This window comes from Tachypleus tridentatus, chromosome 9 (genome assembly GCF_004210375.1).
Source record: "Tachypleus tridentatus isolate NWPU-2018 chromosome 9, ASM421037v1, whole genome shotgun sequence".
Taxonomy (NCBI): domain Eukaryota; kingdom Metazoa; phylum Arthropoda; class Merostomata; order Xiphosura; family Limulidae; genus Tachypleus; species Tachypleus tridentatus.
The window spans coordinates 68458598-68477959 of record NC_134833.1 but is presented as its reverse complement, the minus strand read 5'-3'; the positions used below and the strand labels follow the sequence as shown (position 1 = coordinate 68477959).

General features: G+C 32.8%; 3 protein-coding genes across 17 annotated transcripts in view; 1 reads left to right on the top strand and 2 right to left on the bottom strand.

Annotated features, from left to right (window-relative positions):
• LOC143225417 (uncharacterized) overlaps positions 1-301 on the bottom strand; it is a 118982-nt gene extending 118681 nt beyond the window's left edge. The window contains exon 1 of the mRNA XM_076454822.1: positions 110-301. The gene's annotated coding sequence lies outside the window, so the exon portion shown is untranslated. The remainder of the gene's footprint in view (positions 1-109) is intronic.
• A 1389-nt stretch (positions 302-1690) lies between these two features.
• On the top strand, positions 1691-19359 carry LOC143225414 (putative methyltransferase-like protein 15 homolog). 10 transcript variants are annotated; one of them, XM_076454807.1, is made up of 7 exons: positions 1691-1856; positions 4157-4396; positions 11833-11969; positions 13889-14047; positions 16137-16181; positions 16582-16776; positions 18162-19359. In XM_076454807.1, exons 2-7 carry the CDS (start codon positions 4187-4189, stop codon positions 18568-18570), a joined length of 1155 nt encoding a protein of 384 aa, XP_076310922.1. In that variant the 5' UTR covers positions 1691-1856; positions 4157-4186; the 3' UTR covers positions 18571-19359. The 10 variants fall into 10 exon arrangements, with proteins under 10 accessions (XP_076310922.1, XP_076310928.1, XP_076310929.1 ...); XM_076454813.1 differs by having other exon boundaries at positions 1692-1856; positions 11843-11969; positions 13856-14047; XM_076454805.1 differs by having other exon boundaries at positions 1699-1856; positions 13856-14047.
• LOC143225413 (endoplasmic reticulum-Golgi intermediate compartment protein 2) overlaps positions 18673-19362 on the bottom strand; it is a 37343-nt gene continuing 36653 nt past the window's right edge. For 5 of the 6 annotated variants that reach the window (XM_076454800.1, XM_076454803.1, XM_076454802.1 and 2 more), the window contains one exon: positions 18673-18971. In XM_076454800.1, the coding sequence (XP_076310915.1) occupies positions 18727-18971 (245 nt within the window). In that variant the 3' untranslated portion in view covers positions 18673-18726. The remainder of the gene's footprint in view (positions 18972-19362) is intronic. The other variant, XM_076454804.1, reaches the window with a different exon arrangement.

Genomic DNA, 19362 nt, shown 5'->3' with positions numbered 1-19362 from the left:
AAACTAACTTTTAAAGTGAAGTTAATATCCTTTTACAAATGCGCTTTTAACTATAAATTTTACTTATACAAAGAGAAAAATTCTATTATTTAAAGCATGCAAAACTCACTTTTTATAATACGTTGAAATAACTTATTTTGGTAGTCTTTCACTTTTATTAACTTTACTAAGTTATCAGTTTATTACAATTAAGGTAAACGTAGAAATAGGGCAGAACAAATGTCGTGTTTTGATTTTATAAAAATGTTCTTCACTACCAGAAGTTATCCAGTTAATATCTTAGTTCTGTCAAGCTTCTGAAACCAAAATCTAGAATAATGCAACATAATTTTACTGGCAAACATCTCTGGAATAGAAATTCATTTAATAAATAAGTAATTCCTTACAGTTACATATAAAAACATAATTGTTTATTGTTACAAGTTCAAATTTACTCTTTAGATAAATCTGTGTTGATAAAATATTTCATAAATATTTTCTTGCTATCAAAGTCTTGAATAACTTCCTTGACAAAAGACAAAGTTTGATCACGAATCAAACTACTATGGCTGTTCGGTTTGCTAATATATTTTCTTTATGCATTTAGAGAGGAATAACGAGGCCCGGCATGGTCAAGCGCGTAAGGCGTGCGAATCGTAATCCGAGGGTTGCGGGTTCACGCCCGCGTCGCGCCAAACATGCTCGCCCTCCCAGCCGTGGGGGCGTTATAGTGTGACGTCCAATCCCACTTTTCGTTGGTAAAAGAGTAGCCCAAGAGTTGGCGGTGGGGTGGTAATGACTAGCTGCCTTTCCTCTAGTCTTACACTGCTAAATTAGGGACGGCTAGCACAGATAGCCCTCGAGTAGCTTTGTGCGAAATTCCAAAAAAACAAACAAACAAGGAATACGAGATAATTTACAATTCAAATATCACAATATTAAATGATTCGTGAAACAGTGAGATCCACTTTTATTTAATTATTTCTTCTATCGTGTTGTTCAACTATAAATTGCTGATCCATTAATTTTAAAATACTAAATTAGCTTCAACTTCTTGCTGAACAACGTCAACTGTTCGTTCGTTTTGAATTTCGCACAAAGCTACTCGAGTACTATTTGCGCTAGCCGTCTCTAATTTAATAGTGTAAGGCTAGAGGGAAGGCAGCTAGTCATCACCACCCACTGCCAACTCTTGGGCTACTCTTTTACCAATGAATAGTGGGATTGAACGTTACTTTATAATGCCTCCATGGATGAGAGGGCGAGCATGTTTAATGTGATGGGGATTCGAACCCGCGACCCTCAGATTACGAGTCGAATGACTTAACCTACCTGGCCATGGCGGCCTCCTGTATTGGAAAAAATTCAATTGTTCACTCCCAATATTAGATGACAGCGGCTACTGTACATAATTTCAAAAGTAAGAGCAGCTGTTGAAGATAGCCTTAAAATAACCATACGCAAAGCTAAGAAAACAAAAATTACTTTTCGAAAAACTTCACACACATACAAATTTCTAGCTATATATTTATACTTTTAACGACGGTTTTAAACACCCGTGATTTTAAATCCATAGTAGACTAAAGTCATGAGAAAACAAAGAAAACATTCGAGATTTGTATCGTAAATATTATTTCACTAGCTATTGCTTGTAAACCGCAACTTAATTTTAATACTTGTAATACTACTGTACAAAATTTATAGGTAGTAATACAGTCGACAACCCTGTTGAAAACGTTGATGTTGGATTTGCGAATATTTTACTGTTAATTAAACAGAGAAAATAAACATAATATATTGTATGTCATATGTTTTAGTTTGGCGTTCTTCGCCTCAAATGAATGCAGTTTTTAGAACCAAAGTGAAATGTGAAAACGGTATTCAAACTGAACGTTTTATAATTTTTATTTTATGCTTTAGTTTATAGTATTATTATTAGTTTGGTAATACTATTACTAGTATTACTCGATATTAATAGTCAGAGTACTACTACTATTTCCTTTAAAATAGTAATAACACTACGCTAGACTGAATCAGTGAATGTTTCAGTAAATGCGAGTTCGACGTAATGTTAAAATTATGTTTTGCCGTTGTGGTTTACCTTGTATTTGGACGCAGTTAACGAACAATAACATCAGCCCAATTCTCGTATGTTAGATACTTTTGGTGTTTAATTTTCAGTTTGTATGTCGCATTCCAAATTCAAAAATTTTAGTCATTCGACTTAAACTCAGAAACTCGGATTTTTAAAAACTTAATTTTACGTGTTAGTGTTATATTTTTGCAAAATGCAATACTGTTTCAGATAATAAATGATCCATACATATTATCAGTTTATTTGCGTATTTTTAACATGAATTTATAATTCATAATCTTTGTTAATATTACTAAAAAGTAGTATAGTGGCGTTCGGTTATTAAGTAAGTTAAATCATATTCTAGGTAAGCACAGACAACTAAAAATGCCAGTTTTGTTTAACATAATATTTAGGGACTACAAGAGACTTACTCGTCCATCTTCCAAACTAAACTAAATTACTAAATAAATAAATTAAAAAAAAAAAACAACCTGATAGCCAACCATTATGATTCATATAGTTATTTACTTTTTTTCTAAAAATTTATGGCCTCCACAACATCCATAGGCAACTCAATATTAAATGTAAACCACCCTCTCAGAAAAATAGAACTGTCTTGGCAGAAGTTGATTCATATCCTGCCAAAATTTATATTTGTGTCTTCTAGTCCTCTTACTGTTAGGTATGAAAAAAAGATAATACATCAATGCCATCAATTTTGTTTACAGTCTCAAACACTTCAATCAGATCCATTCAAAATCTTCTTTTATCAAGAGAAAACAATTTGAGAGATTTCAATCTCTCCTTGTATGACACCCCCTCCCATCCTAGGCACCATTCCAGTAACTCTCTTGAAATCTTTTTTAACAATTCAAGGTCCTTTTTAAGGTTAGAAACCCAAGACTGAACACAGTTGTGGCTTGACCAATTAACTCTATAATGAAATTATAACCTCTGGACTTGTACTCAGTATTTCTGTAGATTCATCCTAAAATCCTATTTGCTCTATTGGTAACAATGGCACACTGCTTGGATAGCTTTAGAAACTGATCAACTATTACACTAAAATCCCTTTCTTTTGTAATAAGAAACAGCTGCTTTCAAAATTAACACCAGGACATCTTTTAAGTATGTTAAATGTAAGAATTGAAGAGGTAATAATTGAGGTGTTAAAGTAAACTGAAGAAAACCTCGGTGTCTTTCCTTATCTACTAAAATAATGTGTAAAAGCACCATATCCAACCTATCATTAAAAAACAAGTACAACTATCTTAGCTTAAGGTGGCTCCTACTTTGCTAAAAGTTATATTACAAAAGTAAGTTCTGCCTCAACAACATCAGTTAAAAAAAAATTTAAGGTTTGAAAAAGATAAGCTAAGCTTCAGTTAAGACAGTTTAATTTTTCTTGTAGGATAAGTCACTTATGGAATGAGTTGTTATCTCCGTAAGTGGAGTCCAACAGTTTATAGGAGCTTAAGAGGGAAATTAGTTTCCCAAAAAGTAAAGAGTAGATGTGTAATTTGTAAAAACAGTCATAAAGGATTATGTCTGTCCATGTTGTCCTTAGCTTATGTTTTATAAGTGTAAAATTACAGCTATGTTTTTCATTGTTAATAACATAGAAATTGTGTTTACTTCAGGTATAAAGATAGTAAATGTTAATTTCACAATAAAATAACTGTTCATTTCTCATATGAGAAAGAAGCAAAACTGTCGAGCACACTAGACTGAGCATTATCTGCCTAATATAGAAAAAACACAAGTGGCTATCAAGTCTTCTATCTTGTGGTAGAAGATTTTTGAAGCATTATTTTCCTCAGTTTTGTTTTTCTACAACTGCTTGTTTTAATATAGTCTCATCACAAATACTTTGGCTAAATAATGTATCAACAAGAACCAGAAATGTTGTTTTACTGTAATTTTAATAGCATGAAATATAAATTAAATGTATCACACATGTATTTAATTTTTGTTATGTTAGTAGGGTAGAACAAATTGTCTACAACTGTAATATTTACATTTATATAATATTTGTATTCTAGAACATTCAGCATATATATATATATATATATATATATATATATATTGTTTTTACAACAGTAATGCTGTAGCTTCGTGATTTGATAAGTCATGAACATGGAATCTGCTGGTAGACATGTTGCATGTCTGTGTGCTACAGGAATGAGAGTTTTGAGATTGAAAAGTTTGGCTACTGGTATTAGAACATTATCGTATGACATAAATTCTCAAGTAGTTCCAAACCAGGCTGATCCAGTTCAAAGTCACAAATCAGTTATGACAAAGGAAGTTCTTGCAATGTTAGAACCTAAAAGCAGAGAGGTTTGTTCAAATTTAGATCATTCCATTATCATTAATTTATCTTTTTTTTTTACTAACTTTTTGAAACAACTTAGTCTTGAAATATGTACTTATAAATTTTCAAGTACAAAACCAAACATTTTTTGTTTCTTTTTATTTATGATTTCCATGTAAGTTCTTTTCATTCCATCAGTTTAATTACAGTTTAAATGATTTTATTTTGGCCTGAATATGTACAGATAAAGGTGAAATAAATCAAGATTTATAGTGATTGTGCCTGGATATTTGAGTAAAATGATTATATGTTCGTAGAGTTGTTAAAATGAACACAGCTTTCTTCACACTTGTATTAAAAATCTTTGTAAAAAGCTGCTAGAATTAGAAACTTTGTTCATAGTAATTCAATTTTTGTATGTTATTGATACTACTGATTCTTGGGTAATTATAATGAAAAAAATATTTTTTAGTAGATTTTGAAATCTCTTTAAGGACATAGTACAGAAAAGAAAAAAAGTAATAATTTCATTTTACAGAAGTGAGTACACATTTTATTACAGATATTGCAGTTGGTTAAAGAGAAATGCAATATGTTTTGTATAAAGGCCATCCAAAATAAAACTACAATATGTTTTGAGTAAGAGCCCTGAAAAAAACACTACAATATGTTTTGATTAAGGGTCTTAAAGTTAAGGATTACAGCCTGTTTTGATTAAAGTTTGTAAAGAGATGGGATAAATTCTGCTGTAGTTCAGGGTGTTTAAACATGATTTCTCAGGTATGTTATTCCTTTCACCAGTTTTTCCATGATCCCTGTCCTCCTTCGTGGAGTGATAGCCCTTCATATTTTATCTTCCCACCTTCATTGGATATTAGGGTTCATGCCAAGCATTTTGCTTTTAATTAGCTGAAAGAGTCTTGCTTCCCATGTTCCACAAATCAATTTGCTTTAGCATACCATCAAGCTGACTATACATTTTGGACTTTCAGCAGTTAGGGTCTATTTTGTCAGTTTGGAGAGCACTCCCTGATTTTCTGGTGCATTTACCCCATGTTCTGTTGTCACACCTTTTTCTTACGCTTTCTTCACTTTTATGGTATTATCTACCATACATCTCCTTTTCAAAGCTATGCATCAGAATCCTAAGGGTTTCTTGAGAAACAGTCTCTCTCTTATTATTTTCACATTGGCTCATTTGTGATCATTACCTCTTGTTTTACACACAGTTTCTCTGTTGTGGGAATCTTTTATGTCATGATGCAGCTTTGTGCCAGGTTTGTTTCTAACCCAGCTATCTCGGGGAATTATGTATAGACCCTTGTTTTAAGCAGTATGTATTTGACCATGTTCCTAACATTTTGGAATCACATGTGGAATCCCTACTTCAACACTATACTCTTTCATCCTTAGTAGCCCTTACCTGTTCCTTCTTTCAGGGGTTCCTTATCTTGTCATTTTCTTCCATGTAGATTGGCATGGTGCCAACAGTACTGGTGACAACCCAGTAGGAGCTTGATTGTGTGAATTTGTTCTCCTTTGGCAATTGCTTGTCACAGCTCAGTAAATTATTTAGATTTTATCAATCAGGCTTATCCTAAAATTACTTTTCTCACTTCCTTTGTCAGAGGTATGCATTTCATTTACTCTGCCTTGGGATTCCATTACCAATCAGCATCTTTCAGTGCATTGATCCTGTGAAACATCTTTCTCCTAGGTTTTCTTTCAGGCTGTTTGTTGTTTCCAAGAAAATCAGAGACTGGTGATCTGTCATAGATTTGTCCCACCTCAATCAATTTTTTAATCTCCCTTGTATTAATGTGGAATTGTTTCTCAGTAGGTGGGTTTTTCTCCAGGTTTATGAATGACCAAGATAAGATGGATGTCATGAATGCTTACTTATGTATCTCAATAGTTAGAATCATATATTTGTTTTGGTCATTGAGAGGGGAGTTTTCAGCTTTGTGTAGTACCACTTGAGCTTTTTTTGGCCTTTTATAATTTCTGTTGGGTGGTTTGAGCTTTTGCTTGTTATCTCCATGCTCCTGGGATGCATTTTAATATTTTCATTATTATATGAACAACTGGCTGCTCTTAGATCATTAGAAACAGGAGTCTGCCTGGCATACTCATCAGCTGCTCCAGGATGTGGTTTGAATATGCTGGTTAATCAAACTGGAGAAGTCTTTTCTTCAATATACCCAGTACCTAATCCATTTTAGTGTGTTTTTTTTTGGTACCCATCTCATTTAGGCACAGCCTTCTCCTCTTTGAATTTATTGAATGGAGCTTTCAGTTCATAAAGTTTTTTTTCCAGTTCATGAGGTTCTTTCACTTGTGTGATGTGGTCTTCTGTGGCCATATTTGTCTCTTTTGATTGTGCTCATATGCAAACTCTTCATTGGGTTCTTCATGACCAGTGATCCTTTGCAGGCTCGTATTATCTTTTCTCCTATCATATTTGACCATGGTTGTACAGGTCCCACATATTGGTGAGTGTCATGCTCTCTCATCCAGATTTACATATTTTCACAAATTGTTTCCTTCCAGAGATGGGGGCCTGTGGCAGTTAACAGGAGGCTTTGGGGTTTTCTTTTGTGGCCAAGAAGTCTTATCAACATTCTGTAGCTTCTAGCTGTATGTCTAGCCTTGGATAATTTCCTCAGTCTGGTTAGACATCATATGGTAATGATTCATTTTGACAATCCCACAGCAGTTTCTTATCTTTATTAATAGATGACACCCATTCTCAATGTCTGTGTTTTCATACATTGAATCTATTTTTTTTTCCTGGTACTTTTAGTTTTGTTTTGGATTCTCTTTCCTATCCAGACAAAATCTATCCAGTGGAATGGTCTCTTGGTCCTCTTGTTTTCTGGTGAATTTGCCTTCATTGGGGTACTGCTTACATCCTCTTGCCCTGACTGTCGATGCTTTCAAAAAGGAATGGACCAATAAATATATATGTATGTTTATCATCCCATTCACCTTCTTCAGTGGGTGATTTTAGTCATCTATACCATTCTGTGTAAATCCCTCTGATTACTCCTTACTTGCCAGCTCAGCAGTGGTTTCTTCAACTTACCCCTCTACTACATCTTGAGCAGTCTTGGTCAAGTCTTTTTCCCATCCTTGGTGAGGAGATCAGGCTTGTCCTAATGTATAACTTTTGTTTTGGCATGTCCCATTTCACCCTTCCTCCATGGAAGTTTATCAGTGTATCTGGGATATTTTCTACCATTGGTCTCTGGGCCAGGGGGTTGGGGGATTCAGCTGTTCTAGGTGTTCTTCTCATCAAATTTGACACCTAACCTTTTATCTGATGTCTCATCTTCATTATATCATAGAGGAATTTCTTTAATTGAGCATATGAACTACTGATAATACATTTGTTTCTCACCATTTGCAGAGAACCACACTTTCTTCCTCTTGTTGTCTTTTGCCTATAAGTCATTCTTCAGACTTCAATGCAACTTTGATTGGGTAAGTTATTTTTATTTGTCCACAATATTTTCAAGGGACCTATTTCCGTTTTCATGATAATTACTCATTGTTTGGATCCCACTCTGTGGCAAATGGTATATGACCAGGTCTTATTTAACCTTTAAAACCCATACTGTTCAGCCATGCTGGACTTTCTGATTATGCTCCATGGCCATGCAATGTACGCTATTGACATGAGGTGTTCCACAAGACCACTTGAAGGTCATCCTTGTGATGAGTTGCTTCATGAATTTGCCCTACTGGATTGTACCATCTATGCACTATAGGGGTAAAACAGAAGGGGACAGCTGTTCATTTCTGCCATACCTTGTATTGAATAGATTGCTACTGTCTGCTTTTAAAAAATAGGGTTTTCTGGTCACCCATTACACCCTCTCAGGTGTTGACATTCCTCCAGATTCTCCACAGTGTTTCACCTCCCTTCTGATGGAGTTTGGGAGTCTTAACACTTTTCAGTTCCAAGCTGCTGGGGTGGTGGACCATGAAGGCTTCCTCTGCAATGGTTTAATGAAATATATAATTAATACCAAAATACCATTCAGAGCAGAGTAGGATGGTGATGTGCTGATGTAGGTGATGTGATATTCTCCAATATAAAGCATACAAAATACAAAGGAGTGAGACATTAGATTGTAGTTTACTCCTTAAATTGAGATCTCTCATCCTGTCCCCACATGGATGTCAGTTCACAGTGGCTTGGATTTGAATTTAGAGTAGAACCAATCAGTATAAGTCCTCATACATTTATTATGGATGTCTGTCTTCCTCCCTCATTTATACTGTGTGTTGTGGGTAATGATGGAGGTACTTGAGAGTGTTATAATTCATTCTCTTTTACTCTCTCCCAGTGTATCTTATTTCAAGGTTATTGTGCCTGTGTTGGTCCTGATCAGATTCATTGTTGAGGGAGGTTATTTCTCTATGATAGACATCTTTATGATATCTGATATTAGGTTCCTTGATCAGTATATCATTTTCTGTCCTTAACATGTGCCCTTTTGTAGAGATAGGGGAGTTTGAGATTCACTCAAGTCTTGAACTTGAGGTGAAGACAGCATGATTCTCATCCAACCCATGTATGGATATCAGTTCCCAGCAGTATGAGTTTTGGATGTAGTTGACTTGCTGAGTGTGGTCCATCATACCATAGCTACTTTACACCTGGGTGTACTTCCAATGGTTTTTTTTCCACCCCACTTGGATGTGCTCCTCTGTTTTTTTCCACCATATATAACACATTTTTCTCCAATGGGCTCCCAAATCCAATCCTCAAATCTGACTTTCTATTCTTTAGAAACTTTCAAAGGATGCTTCTTCTCTTCTCTTACAACAGTTATTCCACCTATTCAGTGTGGGATTTTAGTTATTTATGTGAGAAGAGGTGATGTACTGTTATTATTTTCCTATACTAAAAATATATTTCCAGTAGGTACTTACCTCTGTTCACACTTCCCCTTCCTCCCACTAAAAACTATGCTTTCATTTTTTGCCAAAATTCAAACTAATAGTTTAGGAGAATTGAATAGAGGGAGTCACGTGTAACAAGAGTGGAAGGTTGTTGCATGATAATTTATATGGCATGCATGAAAAATTATTTCTCCTTAGAGAGGGCAGCACTGAATCAGAATAGCCTTTTTTTTAAGGGTGGTAATATACGTTTTCAGCATAGGAAAATTATACCATCTGACTGTTAGAAGATTGGTTTAGTTTTACTTGCTAGTAAGGCTTTAGTTGCTTTGGAAAGTTTACTTCTAATTACAAATTCTCAGCATGGATATTTTTGTATTAATTCTGACTATTTCAGTTTAAGTATTTTTGCTTTATAACAGATCGGTAAGTAAGTGTGATAAATGTGGTAATAAATGAAAAGAGAGTATAATATTGACTTAATGGAGTTAGAAAGCAAAGAGTAATGGGGTGTTAGTTTTTTTTTACTTTTGTTGTTCATCATTTATCTTAATGATATCAGTAACGACTAATGGGTTTCTAATGTTTTATGACTTTTATTGTTCATTAGTTATCTTAATGATATCAGTGATGACTAATGGGTTTCTAAAGTTTTATGACTTTTTTTGTTCATGAGTTATCTTAATGATATCAGTGATGACTAATGGGTTTCTAATGTTTTATGACTTTTATTGTTCATTAGTTATCTTAATGATATCAGTGATGACTACTGGGGTTCTAATGTTTTATGACTTTTATTGTTCATTAGTTATCTTAATGATATCAGTGATGACTAATGCGTTTCTAATGTTTTATGACTTTTATTGTTCATTAGTTATCTTGATGATATCAGTGATGACTACTGGGGTTCTAATGTTTTATGACTTTTATTGTTCATTAGTTATCTTAATGATATCAGTGATGACTACTGGGGTTCTAATGCTGTACAACATTGTTTACTTATTAATTATGCACATTGATGGGTTTTTTTGGTGATATTATTTCTCAACTTGAAAAGCTTGGAATAGCTGATTCTGTTAATAAATTTAATAAATGAAAAGATATATAGTTTATGAGTTTTGATATTTATAATTGTAAAGTAAGTACTAGTGCAGGATATAAATTTGAAGAAACTTTGTATTTGATGAAAGAACCATTGATGTTATGGGAGAATAATTTTGGTGACTTTTGTTTTTGAAATTTCACCTACGTGCTGAGTGTCTAGATGTAATAAATAAATAATATTTTTTTCTCTATTATAAATATTCAATTTATGAACTTGAGTAAGACTGAAACCTCAGTAGAAGTCTAGTATATAGCTGTTATCCTGCTTTGTTATATATTAAAATGTTGGAAACGTGCAGATATGATCTAGTGAGAAGAATCAGATGAGACTAATTGGGATGTGAAAGTTGTTAAAGGCTTGTGTTGGTGGTTTGTTATTCTGGGACCCCCGCTAGTACGGCAGTAACTCTATGGATTTACAATGCTAAAATCAGGGGTTGATTCCCCTCGGTGGGCTCAGCAGATTGCCCGATGTGGCTCTGCTATAAGATAACAAACACACATTGTTAGACTGGAATGAAAAAATTGAAATACTAACTTGAATATTAAGGATAACAATTTTAAACTGTGGAAAACTAAATACATGCTTGTTTGTCTGATTTGTATTTGTGTAAACAGTGATAAATGTATATAAAATTGCCTGATGTTAGTTTTAGTTTTTTTATATTTTGTATAGATTATGGATGTGAAATGCTAAGTTGGAAAAACACATTATTCTTTGTTTTTGTTGGAGACTTTGGGCTGAATGACACATAGCCTTTTCTTATCTCTATATAGTTTATTTGTTTGCAGCTATCTTTAGTAGACATGATTCTAATAGTAGATAAGCAAACCATAAATCTAAAATAAACTGTAAATCTACAGTAATGGAAAAAAATACCAGATTTATGTGGATACAAGTTCCAACATTTTCTTTAGTTCAATGTAATATGCTTTCTTCTTCATTATTGTGTAGGTAAAATTACTACCTCTGTGCAGTAACAAATATTGTGATATTCCATATCTTCTATGTGATTTACAGAAGTTTTAACAGTATATCTTTACCACTTAGTTATTCTTGTATGTAGATCTCATATTAATTCATTATCTTCTTTGTCATTTTTTTTTCACTGATCCGGTTTTATTCTACTTGAAGGATTTTCGTTAGAATGACACCTGAGTGAGGCATGGTCTGTTATAACAGTTAACTTTATGCCATATAAATGACTTTAAAATGTTGTCATTTCCTCTACTACTACTTTGGTTCTGTTACATATTCTGATGAAATGGCACAGTACGTAATGGTACAGTTTCTTGCTAAAGTATAGGTCACTTGATATGGTTACATGTGAAGTAACATTTAGTTTATTAAGTGCTTTTTCTTTTTGGTCTTGTATATTCTACATTTTTCTTTAGTTCATATGTTAATGGTTTCTTGTTTTATTCAGTTTGAGTGATGTTTATGCAGACTTTTATAGATATGACATTTGGAGCTGGTGGACATACTAGAGAGATTTTATTGGCAGCAGAAGGTGTGAAGGTATTTGGTTTGGACAGAGACCCCACTGCCTATCATTTAGCAGTAGAAATGTCAAAAAAGTTTCCGTAAGTACAGTTAGTATAATAGTTAAACTAAAAAGTCAGTTGAGATTTGGCTATTTGTTACAGTGACCATAATCCAATATTATGTACTGAAATAAAATTTAACCTTCAGCCAACATTGTTATAAACAGTTAACAAAATATAATTTTAAAATTGAAAATTTTTAAGAGCACACAATTATTATTTGCTGGAAATTTAGTCCAATATCAGTTGTTTATCGTTCTTTTATATACCAATATATAACAAAAAAGGAAAACTCTTCAAACCAGAGCTGGATGATTTAATCAACTAATTGTGTAAGAAGTGGTTAACAGCACATCACTTATCCATTAATTAAAATTACAATTATTGAAATTATCATGAAACCAATAGTCATTTAGTGGAATAGGGTTTCTGATTATTATTGTTTTTAACTTCTACTACTACCCAAATGATCACAATATTGTTACATTCACAAATTATGAACTGTTCACTAAAGGAATGGCTACTGGTTGGCAGAACACTTAGGTGTTAGATAAAGTTCTCTTCACTGTTACTAATTGTAAAATGTTAATCGGAGAGAAAACAACTGGTTGAAAACTCTGTCTAGTTAGGTGTTATATAAAGTACTCTGTCACTGTTACTAATCATAAACTGTTGATCACAGGGAAGACGGCTGGTTGAAAACTGTCTAGTTACATGTTATATAAAGTGCTCAGTCACTGTTACTAATTGTAAACTGTTGATCAGAGAGAAAACAACTGGGTGTGTATATTAATAATTTAACTAGCATTACAAAACATTTCAAAACTCCATGGGGTATACTGTGTGGGGTTTCTTCTTGACTCATACTTGGAGTTAGAGTTGGATTAAAATAATTTTAATGTATTGATATTTTATACATATTTATTATACACTTGTAGTTGTAATGTACTAATTTAAATATCCCAGCTGTATTACATCATATCATTATGCTACCTTTAGTAAATTTTGTACATGGATAATTTCTAAAAGATATATTATTTTTAAAAATAATCAATTATCAAGCTCTCAGAAGCATTTATCTAAATAGGAACAAAGAAATTAAGCTTTTGATAAGATGTATTCACATTTGTCTTGAGAGATTGTATGCTGCATGTTGAATATAGAGTATAATTACAAAGATACTCATAAAGTCTACTTTAAGGTTATATTAATTCATCAAAATGCTGTGTTCTGTTATTCTTTCATTCCATTATTGTGAGGCTCAGCACAGCCAGGTGGTTAAGGCATTCGACTCATAATCTGAGGGTCACAGCTTCGAATCCCCATCACACCAAACACACCCATCCTTTCAGCTGTGGGGGCATTATAATGTGATAGTCAATCCCACTATTTGTTGGGAAAAGAGTAGCCCAAGAGTTGGGAGTGATGAGTAGCTGCCTTCCCTACAGTCTTACACTGCTAAATTAGGGAGGGCAAGCACAGATAGCCCTTATGTAGCTTTGTGAGAAATTCAAAACAAACCAAACCATTATAGTGCCCCCTAGTGGCACAGTGGTATGTCTGCAGATTCACACTGCTAAAAAACTGGGTTTTGATGCCCGTGGTGGGCAGAGCATAGATAACCCATTGTATAGCTTAATCAATCAATTTTTCAATGATTTTTAATATTGAGAATGTTTACTGTTTTCAATAAATTAAATTTCAATATGCATCCATTCAACAGAAGTATTTAACAGGATTTAAAAAAGTAGCAGGCTGTATTATGTAACGGAAATTTATCAACTTTTGTTCAAGTTAACTTTTAAGAATATGAATTAAAAGGTATATGGAATTGTCTAAAAACATTTTATGTGTATAGTGTTTTCCATTAAACATTAGTAATTTCAGTGTTTCTTTAGAAATACTAAGTACAAGTGTTCTTGTAGAAATTCCTTAATTCCTTTACTTGGGAAGTTCAGTGATCTTCCAAGATGTCTGCAAGAGGAAGGAGTTACAGAAGAGTCTATTGATGGTATCCTGATAGATGCAGGTTGTTCATCTATGCAACTTGATGATCCCCATCGTGGATTTTCTCTCAGTAAAAACTGTCCACTAGATTTACGGATGGACGGTGAAAGGTAGGATTACTTTTAGTTTGATAGTAATAGTACAGAAACCTTGATTAAACTGTTGTCTAAACCTTATCTTGAGGTTAATGTTGCAACTTTATGCAAAAGATAGATTCTGTTTCAAATGAGTAAAATGATCAAGGTTTTAAATGTATGTTTACTCATAATTTTTCACAAATAACTTTTATAAAACTAATCACAGTGTCATTTACCAGAAGAACAAATTTAAAACAAGTTGCAAACTGTTAAACACTCATTAACACTTAGAAAATGTTCTGTTAAGTAGTTATAGGGGAATACATATTGTACATTGTTATATAGTCAATAAATGCTTCTTAAATTTATTGAAAATGTTTTTTTATGTCTTGGAAGATATAAGACATTTGATGTGAGAGGTTTTACAGAAAACCCAAGTGTGAATTGATTCTACTCAACTTTTTTTTCTTATTAGTATTTGAATAATTTATCAAATATTATATTAATTGAAAGTATCATACCTGTAGATACTGGTGCAGTTGTTGTAGTTTGAACACTTTTTCCAAGCTGGTGAAGTATGGTTATAATTAATTATACTTCTCATATGATATTATTGTTAGTTCTGTTATATTGTTTAACATTGCATTCTTCCTTAGGGATTTTTAAGAGCTAGAAGAGTTCTATCATGATAGGTGTCTTGCATAAGTAGATTCTTATCACTGCTGTGGGTCTGATGGGATTTGAACAGAAAACATTGACAACACTAGGTATTGTGGTAAGAATACTATTACTGTACGCCCTTTTAATTCTTAAAAACCTGTAAGAGACTAGATAATAGGCCTAACAGTAATGTTGTATGACAAGTATAATTAATAATAATAGTTCCTTTTGATCAAGGATGGGCAACTCCATGGCCACTGGCCACATGTGGCCAGCTCGAGTTTCCGAATGAACTTTTTCCATCATTCATTTTTTTATCACAAATTTGGCAATCAGCAACTGCACTGCTTCACATCATCGCTAATGTCACGTGCTTCATTACTGCCACAGACTCTGTCCATTTTGTAACGTAAGTCTGGTTTAGATGTTTGTTTTCGAGTGATAGTTGTTTTGCATGTGCTTGCAAACATTTTTTATTGTGCAACTTTCAAGCGTTTAAATATATTTTGCTATATGCTTGGGAATGCTTGGCCATTGTGGAATACAAGATGGAACATGTGGAAAATGGAAAAAACATCTTTGAAAAATTTCTTGAAATGTCAAAAAAAATCAATCTGAAATTTAAGAAACTGGTTTCTGTCACAACTGATGGTGCTCACACCATGACTGGGGCAAAATTAGGATTTGTTTCTCTTTTGAAGCAGCATTTAATTGAAAATAATGTGAAGTCCATGTTGTCATCTTTCCATTGCATTTTGCATAAGGAAAATTTATGTGGTCAGAAGTCTAAAAGTGATGAACTGAAAAATTTTATGGACATTGTTGTAAAAATTGTGAATTATATTAAAAGTGGAAGTCCTCTCATCTGTCGACAGTTTGTTGAGTCGTTGAAGAAAAGCAGCAACTATACTTTTGATGATCTTACTAATTTTGCAAAGGTAAGATGGTTAAGTAGAGGAAAAATCTTGGAATGATTTACTTCCATATTTCTTCAAATAAAAGAGAATCTTGTTGAAAAAGATAAGATTGAAAATTTCCCTAAAATTGAAACTTTGTCATGGCAGTGTGATTTGCACTTTCTGTGTGACATGATGGCTCACTTGAATAATTTGAATACAAAGCTTCAGGGAAGAGGAAAAATAATAAGCCAGCAGTCACAGTCTATTCATGAATTTCAATTAAAGCTAAATCTCCTTGCAGAACAATTACAAAATAATGATTTGACATATTTTGACAAGTTCAATAGTTTTCTAAAAATAATAAAGACAATGATTTCTCTGATGCTAAAGATGATCTTTATGAAACTGGATCGGATCAAAAATCTATCTCAAACACTTGAATCATGTTTCTCAGAATTTAAAAATTTGAAATTGATATTTGAATTTTTGCATGATCTATTACAATTTGACTTTGGAAATTTCAGTAAGGAAATTACATCTTCGTTTTTTTTGAATAAGTGTAGATTTGAAGACGAGATGCTTACCCTGCAAAATGTACAACACAAAAGGTAAACAAAAATGTTCTATCAGAGAGATAGGGCTCACTATTCTGATAAATAAGTCTTCCAAATTTAAAGATAACAATTTCAAAATTATTTTCCATGTTTGGATCCACATGGGTGCATGAGTCAACATTTTCTATGCTAGATTTTCTCAAGTCTAGATACAGATCTTGTCTTACAGACAAATTTAGAGGCAGAGTTAAGATACTCATTGGGCATAGATAGTAAGCCAAATTTCAGTTAGTTGCAATGCAATTATATTGATTAAACTAACATTTCAATTGTTTTTTTAAATAATGTGGCCAATATTGTTTTCATTAGCCACAGTTGTGGTCACTATGAAAAGTAAGTTGTCCACCCCTGCTTTAGATATTATTTGCTTATATATAATTTTTTTGTTGACCAGATACCCCAAAGAGCCTACTGGTGCTGATGTCATAAATATACTTGATGCAAGAAGTTTAGCAAAGATCTTCAAGGTTTATGGTGAAGAAAAACATGCCAAGAAAATTGCTCAAGCCATCATTGATGCAAGATTCATGCTTCAGAAAATCACCACAACTTCTCAGCTGGCAGACCTGGTGGCTAATACTTTAAATCAGTTGAGTTATAACTTTAAGTTTTATTGTATATTAGTTTATTAACTACAAGACAAATACTTTTTGATCAGAATCTATTGATAAACAAAATGCTTTATAAGTTGTTATAAGTATTTTAAAATGCCACTAAATGAAGGAGTATGTTGGAATGGGTGATAACTGCTTATTATAGAAAAGGGCACAAGTATAGAGAAGGAAAGACAGGCAGCTTTCAAAATGTCATCTTCTACTCTTGAATACACTAGCATGGGTAGAAACAAACACATCATGAAAACTGTTGAAACAAGCTCTCAAAGGATACTCTTAAAGGAAGTGTAAATCTTGCATCCCCCAAAGTCACTCACTTTAAAATAAAGATCAAAGGTCAATTCTGTTATACTTATTTTTGAAGAGATACTTTGTAAGAAAGTAGTTTTTAGTGTTATTCTAACATACATTATATAGAAAAGTAACAAATTGAAGGTTCCGGAGATGCAAAATAATTAACTTGGAAAATTTATAATAGACTATTTTCAAAGAACAAGAAGATAAACCAAAGGTTTAACTCATATTTAGTGCAACAGAAACTTGGTGGAGGGGTTAAGTCAGCAGTCTAGATGGTATTATGTATCTTGTCTGTTAGTAAGTATTTGGAAGTATAGGTATTAGAGGAAAGCTGATGGATAGTAATGAATTAGTTCAAAACTTTTTGTAGATGCAATTTGTATGTTGTTTTTAATAACTGAACTCATATAAGAATTAGGCTAACAGAACAAATGTACTTGAACCTATGATTATAAGCTGTAACAAATTATTTATTTCACCCTCCTGTCTTGTGTAGTTTCTCAGGAAAGAACTCATTCTATTAAATGAACTATATATTAGAAATAATTTTTATTATTGGTTTAAAACATGTATTATGATACTGCCTAAGCTCACCATCAATTGAGATCTTGTTAATAACAGAAGTGTCCCAAATATGCAAAAAATATTCTTAGGCAAAGTAACATGAAAAAGAAAGACTCCAGGATTTAAACCCAAGAAGTTTAGTACTGTACCACAGAGCTAGCTAGCCTAGAGGTTTTGATCATTTTCATATAAACTTTATCCTGAAATTAGATAACTCATTTTGATAATTGTTTATAAGAAGAGTCAGGCCTTAAATCCATTTTTCAAAAGCATTAAATTTTTTTTGTTACTTCCACTATCTAATGTAAAACTTAATATTTAACAAAGCTAGAACATTTCACCTTTCTTTGTGTGAGGGTTTAAATAGTTTTGAAGTTACTTTAATTATTTGATAGCCTTATGTATATATGTCTAATAGAGAAAAAATAAAATCAAACAATTTGTATGGTTTGTGTAACAACTGTAAAAAATAAACTTCTCACTTTATTTTTTATTGTAGTGATTTTAGACTAGACAAACTGAAGAGAAGAAGTCACAGTGCTACAAAGGTTTTTCAAGCCTTGCGTATTTTTGTAAATAATGAACTTAATGAACTGAATTATGCCATGGAAGTTGCCTTCCGTTACCTTCGTCCTGGAGGAAGATTAGTTGTACTAACTTTTCATTCACTTGAAGATCGCATCATCAAACAACATATGCTCGGAATTGATCTCGATGAACCACTAAGCCCTACTCTTACTCAGAAGTATAAAAATGCTGCTAGATGGCACAGTCAAGGTGAAATGAACCTAATTCTTAACAAGCATTGGCTACCAATCAACAATAAAGTAATTGTTCCCACCGAAGAAGAAGTGTTACAGAATGCCCGTGCTCGATCTGCTAAACTAAGAGCAGCTAAAAAACTATAGGACTGAAAATAAGCTTCGTTACTAACTAGTTCTCACAGAATAATTATGTTTTTCTTCTGTGAAAAATACTTCAATTTTAAAATAAAAGACTTACACAGTGATATATCACTCCTTTATAAAATTATCTGATACATAAATTCTGTATTTTTGGGATGTTTACAGTATTCCTTGTTCAGGGAATAATTTTTCTGTATAATTAGGTTCTTCTTGAGCAGGTGCCGGAAGTAACGTTCCACTAGCTGATGTGCCCAAGAGTTGGGGTTCAGTAAAAGTGTTTACAAGTCCTTGAATAGGAATATGCATGTCATTACCTATGAAGGTTTTTCCATTTTTCATGGTAGAAGTCAAGAACTTGCAGGTAATAAGATCAATCAGGAACTGAGTTAATCCAGTTATGATTCCTGAGAAATAATAATGGAAAATCTAAAAACGTTCACCATAGCATCAACAGTTCTTAGTAATATAATTAACACTTACAGTCCTTCCAACATCTGCTCTATGTACTCATAAAGAAGTAACACATTGGTGAATAATATAGTAGACTTCATTACAAGATTAAATTGCTAACCATAACGTTTGTCAATTATGCGTGTGTCCAAAGTACAGCAAATTAACACCACAAGATATAATATACCACTTCATCCTTAAGCTTTTAATAACTGATAGATTAAAGTGCATGTCACAACCTTTTACAGAGTTACAATGAAAATTTATTATTGTAAACAAACATTGTATTGAAATGTAACAAACTGCTCATTATAATATAGTGATTACTTAAGCAACATAAAATTT

Excerpts from the sequence above, each read along its gene's own strand:
- LOC143225414 (XM_076454805.1), top strand. The coding sequence starts at position 4,187 with ATGAACATGGAATCTGCTGGTAGACATGTTGCATGTCTGTGTGCTACA. Across the intron at positions 4,397-11,832 it reads TAGAACCTAAAAGCAGAGAG|ACTTTTATAGATATGACATT; the intron begins GTTTGTTCAAAT and ends ATGTTTATGCAG. Across the intron at positions 14,048-16,136 it reads TTACGGATGGACGGTGAAAG|ATTTGAAGACGAGATGCTTA; the intron begins GTAGGATTACTT and ends GAATAAGTGTAG.